Here is a 22,611-nt window from a genome sequence, read left to right on the forward strand (position 1 = left end):
GGATTTGCATACTTATAAATATAGATAAATACTCTCAAATAATAATGGAAGTGCATCTTATTATACCATTCTACTTATGGCGCTGGAAAAATAATGCTTTACATACAAAAAGAGTTTTAATGTTAATGTAAACTCATATATAGGTGCTTTATTTATGAAACCCTACTGCAGGCAACATAATTATATTTAGAGGTCTGATCAGCTCGCAATCGGTGGGAATTGTTGGGCTTTTACCACTACACCGAAAAGTAGACCCAAACAGTGATATAGTTAACCCGTCTGGTCTATGTTGGTGAGATATCGCAAGACAATTCTTCCCAATATTGATATGAAACTGATGGTATAAGACCCGTCGATTACGAGCTGATCAAACAATAGCAAGTTTTGCTAAGATGTGGATTATGGAGGGCAGAGCAATTTCCATAAGCCTTTTTGAAATATGGCGGGCACAAAAGGAGAGGGCGTACTTTGAAGTGAGTAATCTTTTTTATGCTTCTCAGCTGACAAAAGATTACTCTCTTCAAAGTACACTCTCTCCTTTTGTGCCCGCCGTATTTCAAAAAGGCTTATACACAGAGCATGGTTGGCATATTCAGCCCACTCTACATCCACCGCTTTGTTAGCTGAACGTTGTACATTATTGTTACTATAATAAACTTTATAGTGACACATAATGCATCAGGCAAATAATTCTATCAAATCAACAATTTTAATCAATACTAAGAAAAAAACTTATTATATGGGAAAATAAAACTTTTTAGTGCATGAAAGTTACTTTACTTCCTCTGCACGTTCGAACTTTCAATTGTACAAAAATTACATTGGCGTACAGATTCTATGTAATTGGATAAAGGTGAATATTTTATTTATTTCTGACACAAATTTTTTATCAGATTAGATTGTAAAGATCAAACATTTGAACATATTATTTTGGAAGCAAAAAATAATTGGTGAAAAAAGTAATTTAATCCACCCCCTATGCTGCATGCACCCTCAACCCTCATGAAAGTTGTCACCCCCAGTTTCCTTCCCTAGCAAAACAAGCTTCACTGGTAACCAACGAGACGTGAAGTGGATGGATAGCGGGTACGGAATTTAAGGCACTTGTCGCGATCGATGAAGATGCTGTTCTTCTTGACGGCTATTTCTTTCTCCAGTGTCATTCTGGTATCCATCAAGTCTTTGAGAGATGCTCTTGATTCGGCTAACTTCTGTTCCAGTTGGTCAATGGAATTCTGGATCTCACCAACTTCTTGTACAGTTCTGTGGAATGAAAAAAGGTCAGGTTAAAATCAGTTCTGTTACTTACATGCATATGTCATACATACAGTCGATTTGTTAAACACCTAAACACAATCATGTGGATGTCTCAAAGCGCCACTGTACCTTGAATATCAGAATCAGATCTCTTCCTTCATGAGTCTCAGTGATATTTGACAATGCATTTTGGAGAGACTGTAGCATTTTGATATCAACAAAGATATAGAAGTCTCAAAACAACTGGAGTCGAGAAATGACTGATGGGGAGTTCAGCTTTTCAAAATTAAAATATACATATGCAAGACCCTGTTTACACACTATTGGAAATTGCTTCATTTGATGAAGATTGCTTCATTTGATGAAGATTGCAACATATTCCTTATGTGAATGCAGGTCTTCAATCTTAAAGTAACTAATCTTCATTCGATGAAGCTGAAGAGCTATAATTACAGCGCAACAAGTGTAGCCTATTATCATGGCTGTTTTTTCTACTTGGAGTATGTGTACTTCGCCACTCAGCAACCAGTGATATACATTCTTATGGAAGTTATGCCTTTTCATTTGATCATGAAGTGTAATATGAATGCGCGTTTTAACTAATCAAGATTCGCAAATGTAAGCATTTGAACCATGATATTATTTTGTTGTACCATCTTTGATTTCAGGTGCCATTTTGTTTGTAGTCGAGTCAACAATGAAAATCATTCAGGAAACAACCCAATCTTCATGCAGTTGTTTCTATTTAAGTTGTAACATTTTTATCATACCTGAATTGAGCTGGATCCCTGCACAACTCTGTATTAGGTCTGTATGTCCTGTGATCTAGTCTAGTCTGTGCAACCTTCATTGGTGCTTCCTTATCCTTGATGGCCTTCTCCAAGTCTCGGATATTTTGCTCCATTGATGCAATTTCTTCCACAGTCTGTAAAATGTAAAGGGAATTATAGTAATGTTTTGAATGTCAGTTGCACAAAAATTTATGAAAAAATGACAAATCTGATTTTACTCAACTTTCAGTATATAGATTTCATTTAACAGGACAGTTTAAAGAATTTCTAGAACTGACAGTATTATCTCTTAAAACCAAGATTAGCTAAGATTTGAACAGGATTTGGAAAAAAATTGTTAAAAAATCAGGGAGATGAGATGAACACATCAATCCTATTTGTTTACCATTAAGTTTGAAATTTTGTTAATGATGACTTTCTTTATTTTCAATCTTTAATACCATTTAAATTAAACAGTACCAGGCTTTGCCTTGTACAATCACTGGGAATTCACCCTCCTGAGAATAAATTAATTTAGAAAAATTGAGTTTAAAAAGTGCAGGTGCGATCAGTTGCTCACCTTAAAAAAGCCAACACCTGGATTTATACTTGATTGGTAAGTGATGAGCGATTTAAATTTTTACCAATGAATTATGATCCATTTCCTCTTTGAGGAAACTGATCGGTCAAAAATCAGTTGTTCCTTGCTCAACGATTGAGTATAAATTCTGATATCCTAGTTTTATTGTTGTAGTCTGCAGAGAGTGACTCGCAAATCCTCTTACCTTGTGCAAATGGTTTTCCATCTTGGTCTTTGAATCATTCATTTCTTCAATTCGTTTAGCAAACTCAGTGTTGACTGTGTTACACTGTTCACGCATATCATTGGATGTGTCTGTCAGTATCTGATCAATGAGTTTCCTCAGCTCTTGTGATGCCATCTTTTCATGTTCAGCCCTCACAATGTTGTCGTGTGAGAACTCTGCCCATGATTCTGGTGTGCTTTGTCTGAAAATGATAAAAAAATTGACATTTTTTTAATGACTGTGTGTTGTTGTGACAGTGCAACACCTATAGTTTTTGTCTAGCCCTTTACTTTTGAAATGAGTACAAATGTCCTCACATTAAAACAAGTAAAGCAACTTGGAATGTTACATTTACATGGGATAAGCTGAATGTTTTGGCTGGGTGCAGCTCCAGAACTCGTAGCTTTTAACAAAGGTGATTAGGAAAGCTTATGTCAAAAGTGATAGAGGTGAACGGATTTGCCCAATCTAGGCACATGGGATAAGAATATGGTTTAAATTTTTTGCCATGTTCACTTCAAACACGGTATAATTGTCCCAATGTCCCTATACAGTTAAGAATGAGATATGCTGGACCTTATGATTACCATTCCTCAATAATTGCAATTATAGATTAATACAAACTTTTACTTACGATGCATCCAGTTTAGCAGACCCTTCCTTGTATTGGATCTCAGTTGAATTGTTGTTGAGATTAGAACACTTCTCATCTATTGCATATGCTTGCACTTTATCTGACCAGTCCATGGTGAGTTTATGCTTAGCGCCACGATTTAATCTGCAATTAAAAAAGGGCAAAATCTTTTGTTATAAGAATAACATATTTCAAGAACATACATGGGTTCTAAGTATAATCCCATTAAGTCAATGTAAGTAATTTCTTGTGACAAAAATCTGTGTCTTTATAATATTACTTCTACCATTGACGACAAATGCATATCCATTAATGTAAAACCAAAGCTGGGAATATTTGATACTTGATTTCCCATTTTGACTCTTGGTTTTCAAGAGTAATATTTTACTCTCAGGACTTTTATCCCCAATAATGGGCAAGCATTGATTTCACTTTTCAAATCATTTTTGAGAAAAATGGTATTACAGTCAAATATGATACTGTATACTTAAATCCATGCATGCCAATTTGGACTTGGTACCAGATTTGTGCTCAATTCTGTGACAAAATGTGTAATTCCGCACATGTGTAATCAGGGTTCGATTTAACTTGTGTCGCGGAGCAAAATGCTCCCCATTTTGGACAACCTGCTACACAAATATCAGCTTGTATTATTTGTATAGCAATATTTTACAATGTAAACATATGCTAATATTATAAGAACATCACCTAAATAATATTTTCGCTAAAAATTGCTATGCAAGTTTTTCAAAGTAAATCGAACCCTGTGTGTAATAACTGTGTACTTTGCAGATGCTCAAACTTTAGCCACTGGCTGCTTAGTAACATTGCGGGCATGATTGGTTTCATTTCTTTCAAGTCGTGGTGCTTTCATTGCGTGTCCGAAAAATTAAATGTAGCAACTTTACAGTAGGTTAGGCCTACTGTTACAGACAATCTTTGATACTTCTTTACATTTCCCATTGGATGTGAACATTATTGTATTAAAGATATGAGAGGTAATTCACTTACTTGATTTGTCTATCTGAATTCTGTATTGTCCTTCTTAGAAGATCTTGAACTTTACTGATGATTTCTACCTCCTGCGGGCAAAAAATGAATAAATTAATTAGATTATGAAGATAACTGATAAAGCAACATTGGTATTTTTGGGATCAGAAAGAGGGGCAGATGATGTGGCTTTCCAATAGTTTGAATGATATTACAATTTCAGTACACAGTTTTGGTAAATCGAAATTTTTGTCTGAGCACAATTAACAATTCCCACAAGAGAATAAATTATATAATTAAGGGTGTGAGAGACCAGATTTTAATCTGTTTCCAGATTTTTTTCAACTTCCAGATTTTTTCTATACTTGTTGTGTACAAAAGTATGTATGGTTTATATACCATTTTTCCAATTTTTTAGTTGTTCCAGACCCTCCATTCGCCAAACAGATATTTTTTCAAAGACACACTCTACAGGCCTGATATAATTTCTGATATGTGTGTTTGTAACTTGGCTGTATGTGATAGAAATATTCAGAAAATGAAAAGGAGGAATATTTGAAAAACTTTGATAACAATATCTGTGAACACTTTATGTCAAATGATAATTGGTAAAACTGTAAAATTACCTTGTTGAGAGCAAGTTCAACTTTGTCTCCCACTAAGTCAATGTTTTGTCTGCGTGCTCTACAGTCCAAGTTATCTCTAGCAATCTTCATCGGTATTTCTGTGGCATCAAGAGCATTCTCAAGTCTTTTCTTCTCGGCACATAATAAGTCTGTCTCCTCAATCATTTCTTCAACTTCTCTATTCAATTCAAATTTCCAGAAGTTGATGTCATGCATACGCTCTGCCAGCTTTTTGGTAACATCTGACTGTGTGCGTTGAGTCAATGCCTGTGTTTCATTGGAGAGCTGTTTGGATTCATGGCGAAGACGTTCGGCATTGTCACGGTCTGAGAAGCTCTGGTAATACTTTCCATAATTTGATTCATGCCATTCTTGTGGAGTGTGTTTTGCGGAACGGAATCCGGTGGCAGCTGGTGCACCCATAGCGGTTCCTGTGGCTTCATTTAAGTTGGCCATTCTAGACAAGCTTTGTGCCAATTCCCTATCAGTCCTGGTTCCAACTGTGCCTGTGTATGGCTGCATTGGCACAGGTGGTGTCCCTGTTTTGGAGAGTAACATTGCTCCCGCATCCATCTTGTCCTAATTATGATCTGTAAGAAATAGAAGAGGAATATTTGATTTTCAGCAAATGCGACCTTGATACCAATCATTTCTATTCATTCAAGGAAAGGTTAGGGAATTTAAATCCCCCATAGAAATCCATGTTAAACAACCAACAATTAGTAGCTTTTTTAATAGCGGGTTCGCCGTCGGACAAGTTTAGAACTATCAAGCTTTCATCAGGAGTAGCTCTGACTTCTTCAGGACAAAGTACCTAAGAATGAGACATGTAGGCCGTCCCTTGTACACTGATGGCTCTGAAAAGAGCCTTTCACTGAAGACTGCCCCTTGTAAACAGAGAACAAGCAGATCACGCCTATTTGCTAATTTTAAAGGTTTGGTGGCTGACCGTGGCTCTGAAAAGAGCCGTTCACTGAATACTGCCCCTTGTCTACAGAAAACAAGCAGACCTCGCCTATCTGCTAAATTTAAAGGTTTGGTGGCACCGTTCTGAAGACTTAGCTTCCCCTTGTCAACAGAAAACAAGCAGATCTCACCCGCTAAAAAATCCACTAATTGTTATGAATTCCTGTTGTAAAAGCCTATCCCACAATTTAAACAGTCAAAATAGCCAGTGGGGTTTCTATCACTTAACTTTGTTCAGTTTAAAATGGACAGAAATCCTTCCTGGCAGGTATACTAGTTAATACTATTTCAGCATTTTGGGTAAAGAATAACAAAATTAAAATTGACAGAAAACATGAACAAAATTATCACTCAGTGTTGGATTTGCAAGAAAATGCAGCGATAGTATTTACCCTTCATGAACAACAAACCAAATCAAATGGCAGATTTACCAAAAAAACTTTCGTCAGGGATTGAGTTTTAAGGTGCACAAGCGGTCTGATTGCAATTTATAGCACACCTCTATTCCTAAAAATGCTCTTTGCATGCAATTAATAGCACACCTGACAGCCCGCCTTAACATTTCCAGAAGAGCGATCTGAAACACACCTGTTCCTTTCAAAACTCAATCCCTGGTATAATAATCTCTTTCGGGTCATAAACTTTTTCAACTTGTTCAACCATGATTAGGGACGGTCATAAAAAACTGACTGGTCGTTTGACATGGAAGTCAGAAAATGACCATAACGTCCCCTGGCAAAAAAGTGCCAACATTAAAATGGCTGTACACTACAATTCATATGACATATTTGTCAACATCAAATCATGAAATCTACACAGATCAAATCTACCATAATCTCTTGGCAGAGATTTGATCTGTGTTGAAATCATGTGACGTGATCGAATCATGCTGACAATTCTACTTTTGGCACGATTGCAATGCCCGATGTGTGAAAAAATAAGCCTGAAGTGCTTTAAATTCATTACAGCAAAATTTAAGATTTTATTTTAAAAAATCCCGGTTTTGTCATGTTTGTTCACCGTACAGTGATGGCTAAATCGTCGCGATGTGCATATTAAAAATGATAAACTGTGCGTAAATCTCAATTAATTGTCTAAATACATGTAAGACCAATTTATATAGTAGAGAGTGGAGTTGGGTTATTTTTAGTAATTTCCCTGGCAACTTGCACTTGCACTCTGCCCCAAGCATGCACTCGGCAGTGGGCGCAGTCCAGCGCATGGTCCAGTAACCCAATTTGATTGATCTGCGCAAGTTGTTTTCACCGGCACTTAGTTGTTTTCCCCGGCATGACGTCGTAGGCTCCGTCCCGGACTCTAGAAAAATTATTTAATCTTGTGTTCATCGTGGAACATTCAACTAAACTTGTTACTCCGCGACTAATACGTGCGAGCGTACAACGCTACTCTACGCGTCCATATATGCGAGGTTTTCTGCGAACAACAGCTTACTACGCACAGCCACGCAAAGCAAACTCAGAGTATGTTCCACGATGACCGTCGATGTACACAAATTAAATAATTTTTCTATTAAGACCCCTGTGAGGCTGTGTTAAAAGCTCAACAACATGACAAGCTAACATTATGAACATGGAGTGTATTATATTATTTTATGTTGATGAATTATGACAATTGACAGTACTAATACGCAGTGTTGGCGTGGCCCATCAGATTGGGGGCACCGCCCGGGTCTGATTTCAGTGTTCGAAATATGCCTCGAAAAGTTACAGGCCAGCCAGGCTTGACCTTAAAAAGTTACCGGCCAGCCGGGCCGGCAACTAGATGCCAGTCAGAAAAGTTACCGGCCAGGCCAAAAAGTTACAGGCCAATGGCCGGCTGACCGGCCCTATTTCGAACGCTGTCCACCCGAGTTATATAAGGTTAAAATTACAAATTTACCAAATTAAACTTTCGCGACAAGGTTAAACATGTTCTTAGCTACACAAACATACCTTTTATTTCATCGAACAAGCTTTATTTTGTTCCAAAATCCACGTTTTTATCGCAATTTTTGACGTAAAAGAGCTGAATACAAAACCGGTGATGCAAACTCCAAAACTTTCGCGTAGCACGAGCGCTTGATGTACGCTCGTTTTGACGGTGATTTACGCTCGCGTATCAAGCATTTCAAGCGCGTTTGACAGTATTTTACTGCATGACGCAATTTTGCATTTATTCAAGATGGCGAATTTCTCGAAAAACACGATGTATTTTTCTTTAAAAAAATCCCTCATTTTGCACATTCTTTGCCACTTTTCACTCATCTGATCATCTTTTTATGTGACAGAAGTGATGTTGATTGTATGAAGGTATGTTTTTTGTTTTTCCGATAATTTTTAAATTGTTTTTTGCAGAAATAGCTGTTTTTACTTGTTTTCAAAAAGTTGTTTTAACCTTGTTTTTTACCCCATAATTTCCCTCATTAATCGAAGCCCTGCCCTCCTTCCAATACATTAAACCTTGACTTCAAAGTGTTTGGCAACTGTTTAACCTTGATGCAAAAGTAAACCTTGATGCAAAAGTAATAATTTAGTCCCTATATAGCGAGGGTGGTCTAAAGGAAAAGATCGCCTGATTTGCATGTTTGGGGGGGTACAAGCCATTTTTAGCCTATGGGATTTTTTTTAAATTTCAGATCGATTGGGGGCGCGTAACCCCCGTGCCCCTGACGCTACGTCACTGGTAATACGCACATTGTGCCATGATTTAGAGAATAAGCGATAGGAATTTTTATTTTTGCCTATCCTCTCGTGTGATAGGCGACAGGCAGGTCCAATATTTTGAGTAGTGGATGCGGCGCAGCCGTATCCACTACGATAAAAATATTGGACCTGCCTGTCGCCTATCATAGGTAGAGGATAGGCAAAATAAAAATTCTATCGCTTATTCTCATTCTTAGTCAGTTAAATATTATTTTAATAACTGTATAAACAATTTTTTAAAGCAAAAACTAAGTTACCGTCATAAAAACTCCCCTCATTATAAAATGAACGAAACTTGTTTACAACTTCACGTATTCTGTTGCGGCGTACTGCTAGCGCTGTCGCGTATTCCGCACTAGTCTACGCATTACAGCGCACTACACACGCCCACCTCTACAAGCGTGTAAGGCATTATCAAGACGCTTGATGGCGTGGGGTCGCTCTACGGCCTGATAAGCGGCACCGAAATCTTGCGATTGTCCAATCAAAAATGTGTCTACGAACTAGACCACTCCCACTGACTAAGAATATTCGATCATGTACAGTCACAGTGTGTATGTATTTTTATTAAGGCTTTAAGCTTACTTTAACATGCTTTTTAATTAATGTCATATTGTATTTAATCATCAATCATGATTCAAGATCATGTCATACCACACCACGTTTCTAAATCCTAGCAATGTCATTCCTAACAATATTTATGACTTACCTGAAACAACTCGTGGACGGAATACTGTATTCGTAAGCTTACTTCTTTGCTGTCGCTACAACACCACGGGTTACACCTGTTGTTGGCAAGCTTATCGACACGAAAAATCCACCTGTCTCGATGCTTTGTTTGATCGTTGTTATGGCAGCGATCTAATTTATTCGACGTCATACTTTTCCCGCAATTTCATTGGTTGAATAGATTTATGTCAAAGGTTGACAAAAGTTTTAAAAGAGGGCGCCCTTTTTTTACTTTTTACTTCGTGCGCTGCCAGGGGTATGCGCTGTGGACAAAACTTTTTTATTTGAACAAATTTATAATGTTTAAATTTTCAATCCACTGCCGGCAAATTTGATTACAAACAACTGTAATTTCCGCGCCTCTTTTTCAGTTTCAGATCGAGCAGGAATTTTGGATAGGGTTTATGGCCTGATACAGTTTTTAGGTCGGAGGATTCCGAAAAAGGCAAGAGATTGTGGTAAAAAGTAGATTAAACAATTTGGTGGTGTTCAACGATGTTTATTGAACACCACCAAATTGTTCAATCTACTTTTTATTATGCGATGTCACGTGGGAATCCTAATCTGCAAGAGATTTTGGGATCATTTTCAACATTGTGTCATTATCAAAATGAAAAACAGTACAAATTCTTCACAATGACATGATTTTTTTAAATAACAAGTAAAGATTTGAAATTTATTACATAGGCTTATTGGAACAGGGGGGGCTGGGGCCCTCAATAATTTTGGTACGGGGCTGGAATACATTCCTTTCAGCCCCCCCCACACACACACACACACAATAATCCTAGGTGACGTTTGAGCTGTTAATTGAGATAAAACCAAGGGAGTAACCCCCTCGGGCACCCCATGGTGCCTACCAAATATTTTTCCATCTTCCTAAGCCAATTAATTAGAAAGGGGAGATGTTTTAAGTCAAAGGGGCGGTTATTATATCATTATTACCATTATTCCCTACTTCTTATTAATTATAACCTACGGTATTGTGTTTGTAGGCTTTCGAAATGATATACATGATGAAGGCGTGGAGGGGTTCTTTGTTTGGTTTGAGGGATTTTGAAACCTGACTCCGGAAATTTGACTGATGGTCATTTTTTCAAAACATTTGCTGATGGTCATTTTGTTTGTTTGTTTAAAGGTGCATGTGTGGAGGGGGGCGATTAACAGCATCCCACTGCCATAATGCAGATCGTGTGAAAGCTCATTTTCTCATGACCCCAGTATTTTAGGCCTGAAATATATCTTAGGCTTAGGTTTATGACCAAATAATTATGTGGTTACCATACCAAGTCCTGTAAATTGTCGGGGTCATAATTTTTCTATATGGGTGATACAAATGCAACCCAAACTTAACACCCAGCAACCGAGAAAGCTGTGTAAAACCCATCGCCGATTTTTCCTCGCTAAAATTTCCCATCGAAAGTTTCTTTCATGACTTCTTCCCAACCCCTTTGCACATGAAGTCCCCTGGTGCACCTTTTCCTTATTTTTTTCCTCAGTTGTCAAACCTCACCAGTTGTCGTCGAATGACAATACAATAATACAATACTATTGCTGTCTGTTCTTCGAATTTACTTGTAGGCCTACATTGCACTAACGAGCCAAAAACATCGAAATTTCTAATTCGCAGAGCAAAGTGCATTTTTGTTAATGTTTGTTTGGTCAAAACAAAGAGTTTTGATAGTTTTGATAGTTTGTTCAAGATATAATATATTTTGGCTTAACTTGACGCTTCTTATAATCTCGGTAATCCCCTAATAGCCAATGAGAGCGCATCATTATTTCCAGCCCGTAGTCAAAAATACCTGTTTAGTAGGGTTGGTTATGTGAATAAAAATAGATAAGACCAAGTGCAAATTATTTCCGAAACATGTCTATTTGTGTTCAAAGCAGAAAAGATAGAAATTATCAACTTACTTTATCAGAATAGGATACAATAAAATTAATTTCTCTTAAATTATCTTTACGCGTTATCACACATGGTCAAATGCATGGATAAATGATGCATATCATGTTTCTGTTTATTTACTATACCTTTCCTCCAATACTAAACACCACAACATATTTCAGTAATCGATATGTCTGTCAAAACTACAGGGGATCTATCAGTATGTTTTGATTTCCACAATTTGATAATGGAAGAAAGGTGTATTGATTATATTGTATAAGTTATCGATAAACTGATTGCGAGGGTCGTTCTTGAATACCTCCCGGGCGTTTAGCTCAAAAATCTATAACAAAACAAGAGCTGAGCCAGTAGACGTCCCTAAGGTCAGGAAGTCATCTCTAAGGGTTACGACAATTGTTTGATATCACTGACCAATATGCCGGTATTATAGAACCATGTGTATGCAAATAGTGCTATTTACATTATCTTAGGTCTACTGCCAACCCTGTATGAATTAATAGAGACGTTGGATACTGGAAGGAATCCGATCAAAAATACTGACTGATGAAGTTTTTGCCAATGGATGCTCGTAGATTGGACACCAGGAGGATCGGAGGAACTTTTTGATATACCAAATTATTGGACGATTTGTCAATTAAGAACAATATGGCTGCCGCAACTTTAACCGATGTACCAGGGACATCCCCCTATCATATATCTCCCTTAGGACTCCACCACTATTATAAGGAATATCAAGGAATGGATACGTTATCAAGAAAATTTCAATCGAGTGAATTATTTACACCGTTAGCTCCACATAGACCGACTGTATCAGCATCAAGGTATGCATTATACATCGTAATGAGTGTGTGGGGGTGTAGGTGTGGGAGTGGGGTGTGTGTCAGGGGTGGGTGAGCCGGGGGTGGGCAGGGCCGGATTTACCATTGGGCCAGATGGGCCCGGGGCCCCAAGAATTTCCCTGCGTATATTTCTTTTTAGTCCGAAAAAACACAATGTCTTGGGCCAAAATATGGTAAAAATTGCAAAATTTTGCACGCTTCTCGCACACTGGCCCTTTATATAGCAAATTTATGCTCATTTTGGGCTAAAATAGTCTGAAATTTAAATTTTTCACGAGATTTGTGCGCAAATAAATTGTAAAATCGGAACAACTTGAATAGTCGTCTCCATTTAAATTGTAACATTTCCACAAAAAAAATAGATTAGTAAGTGAAGATATGCCATTCTCATACATGTAGACTGGTTTTGGAACTCGAATCTGTTGTCTGCCAAGCAATATTTTGAGACCGTGACCCTCAAAATGACCTCCAAATACCCCATAGGATCGTATAGGGGGCAAAAATTTATTTTATTCCAATAACACTTTCAAACATTTCAAATTATGCGTCTGGCCCCACGGATCCCAGAAATGTAGGCTAATGTCTGTGCGTGTACGACTATCATTAAGAAGTTGTGGGCACAAAAGGTCACAGGTTGATTTGCTTGTTGTGTAAGGGTCAAAAGTCAAAGTTGCTCCAACTTTCGTCAAAGTTGAGGCAAATTGTTCGCTTAGCTTTTTAGATGTTTCAGAAAAAGAATAGTTTGCACTAGCTGCGATGTCTAGTTAGCATGTTACAGCAAAGGGTCAAAAGATATGTAGGATTCAATATATAGGATTCAATGGAATTTGTATTTATTTATCATTTATCTTCTTTTATCTTTTTTCACCCCTGTATAACATGCAAATTGACCTTGGACCTGTTGAGCCTCATTACTTGGTAACTATGTATCCTACGTGCCAATTTGTTACATTTTTGTAATCCTTGGCCCCTGCAGACGAATAATTTAACATGTTTTGATATACAATTGGATGGTTTGAACCCAATACACAAATTTATTGGTCGAGCTATGAGTTTTAAGATATTGGACTTCGTCTCGTCCAGTATTTTTAAACTTATAGTGAGACCAATAAATTTTGTATTGGGTGAAAAAAACAACAATTTTATCATTATTATGTTTTCAGAATCTTTTCTTGGTCAAAATATGACTTTTGGTCAAAACTGTGATTTTTGGTCAATATTTTAAAACTTATAGCGAGACCAATACATTTTGTATTGGGTGAAAAAAAACATCAAATTTTATCATTATTATGTTTTCAGAATCTTTTCTTGGTCAAAACATGACTTTTGGTAAAAAATGTGATTTTTGGTCAAAAATTTGATTTTTGGTCAAAAATGAGTTTTGGTTAAAAAATTGTAGAAAACAAAATTTAGGGGGAAAAGGTGAGCCTGTCCAACACAGTCCAAGTTTTGAGTCCAAGTGTTGATTATATTGGACTCTTCAACTCTATACAAAGTATAGGAAGGAAGATTCTGAGAACATAATAATGTAGTGAATTTGGAGCATGTTTACATCGTCTCGTCTCTAGTTCCATCCAATAACAAAAGATCTTTGCCAATAACTCATTAGTCACCGTTGTGAAACTCAAGATGGTGATGAGTCTAGTCATTACTGATGACGTTGAGTTTCAGTTGTGGAACTATAGGTCAAATATATCGCTGAAAGACCCAAATTGAGGTGCAAGGGCACCAACAAAATAAGGCAATAATAATATGCCATACCAGTCAATAAGGAGTGCAGCTTTATGGGCGCTAGGAGCAGAAGGTGGGGCTAATAAGGGCACATCTCCCCTCCCCATAAAAATCACATCATATATGGCTTAAAAAGTGTTTATTTTTTGTTCGTGGTAAACAGTTCATTATTTTGAGGCAGGTCGATCAGCTGCAAAACATTACGATTTTGCTAAACCTCGTAACACCAATTGTAGGTGTTATTTCTTGCATTAGTCATTCGCTGATGATATAGGAAAGGGGCAATTTTGACCATTGGTTTACAATCGTTTCCGTATCCGAGGGCAACCCGGTCTCCCCCAGAATTACAAAGTAACACCCATGTGTGCATCATTTCTTACATTAGTTATTCGCTGAAAGATACTAGAAAAGGTGAAGTTTTGACCCTTGCATAATTATTTTTTGTCTGCGAGGGGGAACCAATTTGGCTATCTATGCCATGTCTATACTGAAGATAGCATATTTCAACATGCTATCTACAGAAGATAGCATCGTACCAGTTTTCCAAACTTGTTTGACGGCGAAACCGCTAAAAACTTATACAATGTAATTGATACAAGTTTTATAAAGGGTTCACAAAAAATAACTCCCCCCTAAAATTACAAGACATTTCTTTGCATAACTTGACATAGATTTCGTTGATTTGAAAAAACTAAAAACCTGTGAATAAAGGAATCATTTTCCTACCCTCCCAAAGTTCTTTCATTAAAAAATCTTTTTGTTTTGGCCAAAATAATCACATTTTCCAAAATGATGCTTTCAGAAAAAGTTGCACTTTTCCACATCCTATACATTTAATGTACAAAAACATTCTCGATATCAATGTTTTGATTTATTTAATGGTGTTTTTGTTTTCTTTAATTTTTATGTATACGATTACCCAGTCACCCATGCAATCATCTTGCAGTATAAAACAATGACTAATTAACATGTACGGGTTTTTTTTTTAGAAGATTTTATTGAGCCGGTGTTTCAAAAATGGTAAAATCAATTTAGGAGTTACAAAACATTTCTTTGCATAACTTAACATTCATTTTGTTGATTTGAACAATTTAAAAACCTGTGAATAGAGGCATCTTTTTTGCTACCCTACCAAAGTTATCCCTTCTCAAAATCGTTTTTGTTTTGGTCAAAAATAATCACATTTTTCCAAAATGATGCTTTAAAAAAAGTTGCACTTTTCAACATCCCATACATGTAATGTACAAAACTTTCTCGGTATCAATGTTACGATTTGTTTAATTGGTTTTTCTCCTTCACCTTTCTGTCTCTGAACCCTTAGTCACCCATACAACCATCACGTAGTGCAAAATAATGATTTGTTGAAGCTAATTTTGACATAAATGAGGATGCTGAAAAGTGCAACTTTTTCTGAAAGCATCATTTTTAGAAAACGGATTATTTTTGGCCAAAACAAAAAGATTTTCGGACGAAAGAACGTTGGGAGGGTAGAAAAACAATTCCTTTATTCACAGGTTTTTAATTTTTTCAAATCCATGAAATGTATGTCAAGTTATGCAAAAAAAGTTCTGTAATTTTAGGGGGGAGTTATTTTGTGTGAACCCTTTATCTATTGAAGATGCCGTCATTTCAATTTGCTATCAAATGAAAATAGCATTTTATTATGCTATTTCCTAAAATAGTAGGTACATTTAGTGTCTGCAACAAAAGCAGTTTTTGGCGGGATGCCTGGGTAGGATGAGCATCCCGCCAAAAACTGCTTTTGTTGCAAACCCTCTTATATTAGTGATTTTTTATTAGATTTTTTTATGTTTTCTCAAAATTGCTCAAGTGGATGTAAGGGGTTTTGAAATGAAGCTCTTCATATATGGTCTATACCGATGACTGCATTATTTCAAGTTGATCAAGTGTTTCAATTTATGCCAACCTTCAACCATGTTCCTGGGTCATTAAATCACCTTATAGTACATACAACGTTTTACAGAAACAGGTTTAAATGTCGTGTAACATAACATTGATAAAACATTTTTGAAAATGTGATACAATTAAACATTCTAACAGAATGTTATTTAACTATTGACAAAATATTTTGCAAAAATGTTTGCCCATGATATTTTTCAATAACGTTTAAAAAACGTGTTCCTGATCTTTATATAACCCGACATTTAAATGTTATTAAATCGTTTTGAATAAACATTTTTTGTGAATTCTGCATGGGTATTACCGTGTTGCGGCAATACAGGGTGTATCAAAATGATTGATACCAATCAGTATCCAGTGAGTATGGACTAGACTGCCAATCAAAATACAGTATAACATCCACCTTATTTGTAGACTTCTGTAATAAAAGATCATGAAACTTTAAATTGTAATCATTTCTGGAGGATCTGTTGAATTTGGAAGAAGCATGTGTTTCATTAGACCACTAACCTGTATTAATACGTCGGTCTTTATAGTCTTTATTCAATTTTTTTACTCATATCAGAAGAGAACATACTGCAGTTACTGTCCGTTTTCCTATACACAATACACAGTGCTCTCACCATTGACGCGTGACCTCTACAAATGATGTATGTTGGAAGAATGGACACTTGCCTAGTTAACATCACTGTGTGAAAAATAACCAGCCAATATTTAACTTATTCTCCAAACTTCTAGCAAATATGTTTCTCTAACATGACCTAAAATTACAGCTAGGTTAGATGTTCAGAAATGGTCGCACTTTTGTAAAATATGAGTGAGGGCAAAGCATAGCTAGCTCATAGCTAGCCAACTCCCCATGTTAAGGTGGCTGTGTACTCTCAGACATGCATGTAGTAAAAGTGCAATAACTTTGTAATTATTCGCGCAAGACATATAAAAGTATACATTTTTATAAAGGCAAGACATCAATAAATCTTAATATAAATACAGATTTGGGGTAAAAACAACAATTATGAAGAAAATCACAAAAAAGTGAGTTTTTGGCAATATTTGTGAGGTACATCATAACAAAAAAACACTCTTTCCAAAATATTTTATTTTGTTTTTAGCTCAATCTTGAGGCTCCATTCCAAAAACGTTTTTTTATTTTTTTGATATTGGCCTTAGTTTTTGAGATATTGACCATATAAGGCATCAAATTGAACTTTTTAAAATTCACAAACGCCTATTTGCACAAAATGATGCCTAAAATCGGAAATAGACCAAAATATAAAAAATGAGAAAACCGTTTCTTGAGTCGATCATGCTTTTTACGATGATCATATTTGCTTACCTATAGATGCTGTATTTATTGAGTTATCATGTACCTAAATCGTCATTTTACCGAGAAAATGAACATTGAAATAATGGCCGTTAAAGTTTAAAGTGGTCACATTTTGCCCTTTCATCGAATCTCACAGGAGAATGCGGCAGTTTTCGTTTTTCTACCTTATATTATGTGAACATCGGGTAAATCCACAGCCCGTTGAGAAGTTTGAGCGAAATCCATTCATAACTTGATATTCAAATCGAGGAAAAGAACTTGAAAAACCCACATTTTATCAGCTAAAACGGAGCCATTTGACCACTTGAAATTAGTGTTTCCAAAGGATGCGCCACGCATGCAGATAAGCGTCGCGTATGCGTAGCGTATCTGTGCGTTAACAAATTGCGCGATACGCAGCGCGATGCGTTGTTGCGCGCGTGTCACCCCGCTGATACAACAAAGATTTTCTCTCTTTTAAAATTGCAAACACGAATGAAATAGTGAAATAAAATCCATAAAATAGCGCAGTTGGAGTTTATAAATCTGGATTTTCTTTCCTTGTATTTATAAAAACATAACAAAGTAACAAATATAAAAAAAGCTCAATTTTGCGAAAGAAACAACGTCTCGAGTACACAGCCGCGTTAATTGAATGGAGATTTGACCGAAAATATTGAGCTATATTGGTAACGGACCGCTCCGTTCTGAAGGATGCCACAAAAAAAAACGGTACAAGCTACATTTAAACTATTCTAAATAGGTTCTAGAAAATATAGTTTTGTAACATGTCCTAAATTTTATGAAGAAATTATTTCCAAACCGTGTTAAGTCAACAATCATTATGTTGCTTATTTTGAAGAATGCTGGTTAACAAAAAGCAGGTCATTGTCTCATTTCGTGAACAAAGGTACACATACCATTGTTTCCTTTCGTTTCCCTTATAATCGGTTACCCAACTGAAGCTATAATACCAGCTTTATTGCGATGTCGCACATGTAAAACAGACACTTGCGCACAACCAGAGAAGATCTGATTTAATCAGTTGATGAGCTGCTTCAATGAGTGTTATCTTGGTTTAATAGCTTTTAATGGGGTAGTCCTGCAAAGGTCGAGATGAATTCTACTGTAGACATGACTGCATCATGACAGCCCCTTCTCGAGGCTCAGAGACTGCATTCGTGGTGGTATATATAGACTCGCAGTCCCTACCTTGGTGTTGGAATCTTTTTGGGCTTTTTAAAATTCATTAAATATTATTATTTTAAAAAATGGCATTAATGATGGGATTTGATTAGATAGCACTGGCAGCTGAAATATCAGGTGTTCTGTTGTATTGCGGGCTTAGCACGTATAGGCCTAGGCCTACTGATCAAGTGCTACGTACTTCATACATGGAATACCGTAAACCTCGCTAGCATATATAGAATGCTTTGATGAAAGTAAGATTCATACAGTCGCCATCCATAATGTATAACATTATTGAGTTTGAGCAAATAAATTACCCATACAGGCATATACAAACAAGACCAATCTATTGTATTGTCATATTTACGGATTAATTTAGCTTTCATCAAAAACACTATAATATGCTTGTAGACGAGGTTTTACGGTATTTTAAACGGCTGAGAGTTGAGAGTTGAAAGTGACCCATAAAATATTATATAGACGAACAAAAATCAATTTGAAAAGATGTTTGTATTGAATTTTTATCACCATAATCACATAAAAATTAAAAACTACGAACAGCAAAACACGCAGAATTGGCATTGCAAGAACAACCTGTCAGGAAATAGAAGATTTTTCAAACGAAACCTTAAAGGATCAGGTAACGTTTGCACAGTATTTTTGTGGGACCTGAGAGCACATCAGACACATCAAAATTCTGATATCAAATAATAATTTTGAATTTTTGAATTCTCAATATAATACAAATTTTATGGCAAAAGTTATTTAAAAATATCATTTTTAAATATCATTGGGTTTAAAAAAACTTAAAAGTTTTTAAAACCCAATGATATGTATACTTAAAGTGTATGTAGCTGGGAGGAAAAGCCGTTCATCATTTAAAAATTTTGACCTTTAATTAAAGATACACATCCCCCCTCCCCCCAAAAAAAAAAAACACACCACAAAATATAGGTCTTTGCAGGAAATATCTTCAATACGAAAGGTCAAAATTGTCAAATGATGGACGCCTTTTCTTCCAACTATACCATCATACATATCACTAGATTTATTTAATTTTCTTAGAGGACTGTTAAATATCAAAAATATCAATTTTTAATAATTTGCCATAAAATTGGTATTACCGTATCGCGATTTGATATCATCAGGACATTCCTCGTATTCAGAATGCAATTTGGTGTGTCTGATATATGCTCTCGTGTCCCCCATAAAATGATGTGCAAACGTTGCAATCCGAATGTAAATATTCTTTTAGACACGATTCTCTGATACAAACTTTTATTCTGGAATCAACAAGGCTGTGTTTCTTATCTTGTCAGTGGCGGCACTACGGGGAACGGGCATTTTCCCCAAAAATATCCCCCCCCCTACACTTTTAAGGCCTTGTCAGCCTTAAAAACCCCAAATTACGAAAAATTAAACTTTTTGCTGCAATTTTACGCATAGTTGATGATCTCACCCCCTGAAATTCACTTAGCCTCCTATCCTCAATGCCCCCTTCCCCCACGCCACGAAAAATATCCTGGTGCAAGTTCTTGTATACCAATCTAGTGAATAATTTGTTAACATGATGTACAATGGCTACATTGATCATGCAGATTTCTCTTCTGCATAAGGCCATCTTATAATATTTCGTCTCAAAGCAAAGATACTAAAAACGGTGCCTTTAAAGTAAAAAAAACCCTTAAAAAACCGCATCGGCATTCCGCATTATAGGTTTAACTTGGGAAGGGCTTTGAGACGAACTATTAAATTACGATGGCCTAAATCATTTCTCATTTACCCAAATTCGGGGAATATTTATGTCTCTCCCCCATGTCCTGTATTAATCTTTTCGTGTCGTTCTTGTGTCCCAAAAATATAGACGTAACGATTTGTCACAATTTACATCTTGTAGGTCTATATTAACGAGGTTTTTCGCTTGTACGAATCTTTTCATGTCTATTTTTGTTTCAAGTCGTTGAATAATTTGTTGTAATAGCTACAATTATCAGGTTTTTCTCCTGTAAGAACAATTTCATGTCGTTTCTTGTCGCCCAATGTTATGAATGAGCCTTGTGAATGATTTTTTTACAGTAGCGTCTTGTATGGTTTTTTTTTCCGGTATGACTCATTTCATGCAGTTTTTTGGAGCACTGGCTGAATTGTTTGTTGCAATAGCTGCATTTATAAAGTCTCCCTTTATGAGGTTTTTTCTGTACGAATCATTTCATGTCTATTTTGTTTGACGAATGATTTGCTGCAATTATACATGTAAGGTTTTTCGCTGTCGTTTCTTGTCTCCCATAGTCGTGAATAATTTGATACAATATTGACATTGATGAGGTTTTCTCCGGTGTGAATCTTTTCATGCCTGTTCTTGCTTCCCAATGTCGTGAATGATTTGTCACAATATCTGCATTTATGACGTATATCATCATCATCATGTTCTTTCTTGTGTCCCAGTTGGCATACTGATTTGTTGCAACATCTACATTAAGTAGTTTTTATGAGGAATTTCTCTTGTATTATATTTATGATGTTTTTTCTCTTGTATGAATATTTTCATGTCGTTTCTTGCCGCCTAATGTTATGTAAGATTTGATACAATAGCGACATTGATGCGGTTTTTCTCACGTGAATCTTTTCATGTCTATTTTTGTTTGACGAATCGTTGAATGATTTGTTGCAATAGCTACAATTATATGGTTTCTCTCCTGTATGAACATTTTCATGTCGTTTCTTGTCTCCCGAAGTTATGAAAGATTTGATACAATAGCGACATTGATGAGGTTTCTCTCCTGTATGAATCTTTTCATGCGTATTTCTGGTTCCCGATATCGCGAAAGATTTGTCACAATATCTGCATTTATGACGTTTATCACCATGATTGGCTGTATGAATCTTTTCATGTTCTTTCTTGTGTCCCAAATGGCAAACTGATTTGTTGCAACAACTGCATTTATATTCATCTTGCTTCTCCTTCTTTGCGTTCACGTGACCCGGAATCCCTTTCGATATATTGAGGCCGTTGCATCTCTTTCGTCTCATTCGTAACTCCACACACCCAACCTTTGGTTTTAAGTTAGGATTGCTGTACCAATAAGGCTTAATACTCAACTCATGGTTGCGAAGATGTGATATATAACGTTGAAAGCTTTCAAAAAATCTTTTACAATACTTGCATACGTGAACTTGTACTTGTGAATACCATTGTTGCTTAGATCTCTTCATGATGTCTAAAAAGCAAGCAAATAAATAAATAAATTAATTTCAACTCCAATGCATGCGCTTCATGTTTTGTTTTCATTACCGGCAGAGGCGTAGCAAGTTGGTGGACATGCAGGGTGAACGAAGTCCGGGGGTTCACGGGCCCAAGCAAACGAAAATTAAAAATGGGTGATAAAGAAGATGTTGATAGGGCCTTGTCCGTGGGCCCCGAGGCTGTTGCTATACGCCCCTGATTACCTGGTAAATTATTATACTCTTAAGTGATGCATTATATCACATGAACTAAATTCAACCCAGAAAGTATATCGAAACGATTATAGATGGTCAGATATATCGGGAACTGAAATATATAGCAAAAACTTATTTAATATATATATAAAGCGCTGCTTTCCCCTGCGCATTTTGGTACCTCTTTTGTTGCTCTACGATATCAATTGGTCGAGTAATGGGCGCTTGAGTGGCTGGCTTCAAGTCGGATTTTGAAAGTTGCACTTAGCTCTTATTTGAATTATGATACTGTCAGGTGACTCGGCACTGAAGAGTCTTTGATATCAGAGACGTCTTTGAATTAGCAGTGCCCCCGAACTGATATTATAGAATAGGGGGCCTACTATAATTTATAGTAGTTGCAGAATTCACACGTTTAACCATGGCAACATTACGCCCGTTTTGGTTCATTTGACAATAAAATCGAATAAAAATGGCGGACATTAACTGTTTACCCTGTGACTTCTACAACTTAACTCCCGAGCTACAACTATACCCTAAAATTGAAGTACTCTAAATTATCTAAGAATATCATGATCAAATATCAGTCACGAACAAAGTTATCACTCCCCCTCTCTCTATATAGGATGTATGCACAACCCCCCTACTTGGTACTTGGTTGGTTATCCTCCGTATAATAGGCCTACCGCAGGGGCATTTTGACAGGAGGCGGGTGGTCACAAAAATTAAGGGGGGGGGGTGTGATGGTCGTCGAATATGTAGTACCCTCTCCCATTCACAATACATCAGCAACATTAACA

The 22,611-nt window shown here is 36.4% G+C and overlaps 2 protein-coding genes across 2 annotated transcripts in view; one reads left to right on the forward strand and one right to left on the reverse strand.

Annotated features, from left to right (window-relative positions):
* Positions 1-858: 858 nt before the first annotated feature.
* On the reverse strand, positions 859-9,606 carry LOC140138298 (tektin-4-like). The gene is made up of 7 exons (XM_072160237.1): positions 9,461-9,606; positions 5,084-5,673; positions 4,479-4,549; positions 3,468-3,611; positions 2,813-3,035; positions 2,028-2,182; positions 859-1,263 (listed from the first exon to the last, which is right to left on the reverse strand). The coding sequence occupies exons 2-7, from the start codon at positions 5,654-5,656 to the stop codon at positions 1,047-1,049; spliced, it is 1,383 nt and encodes a 460-aa protein (XP_072016338.1). The 5' UTR covers positions 5,657-5,673; positions 9,461-9,606; the 3' UTR covers positions 859-1,046.
* Positions 9,607-11,759: 2,153 nt separating this feature from the next.
* LOC140138391 (uncharacterized) overlaps positions 11,760-22,611 on the forward strand; it is a 37,337-nt gene continuing 26,485 nt past the window's right edge. The window contains 1 exon segment of the mRNA XM_072160324.1: positions 11,760-12,210. Within this exon segment, the coding sequence (XP_072016425.1) occupies positions 12,035-12,210 (176 nt within the window). The 5' untranslated portion in view covers positions 11,760-12,034.

This window comes from Amphiura filiformis, chromosome 1 (assembly GCF_039555335.1).
Source record: "Amphiura filiformis chromosome 1, Afil_fr2py, whole genome shotgun sequence".
Classification (NCBI taxonomy): domain Eukaryota; kingdom Metazoa; phylum Echinodermata; class Ophiuroidea; order Amphilepidida; family Amphiuridae; genus Amphiura; species Amphiura filiformis.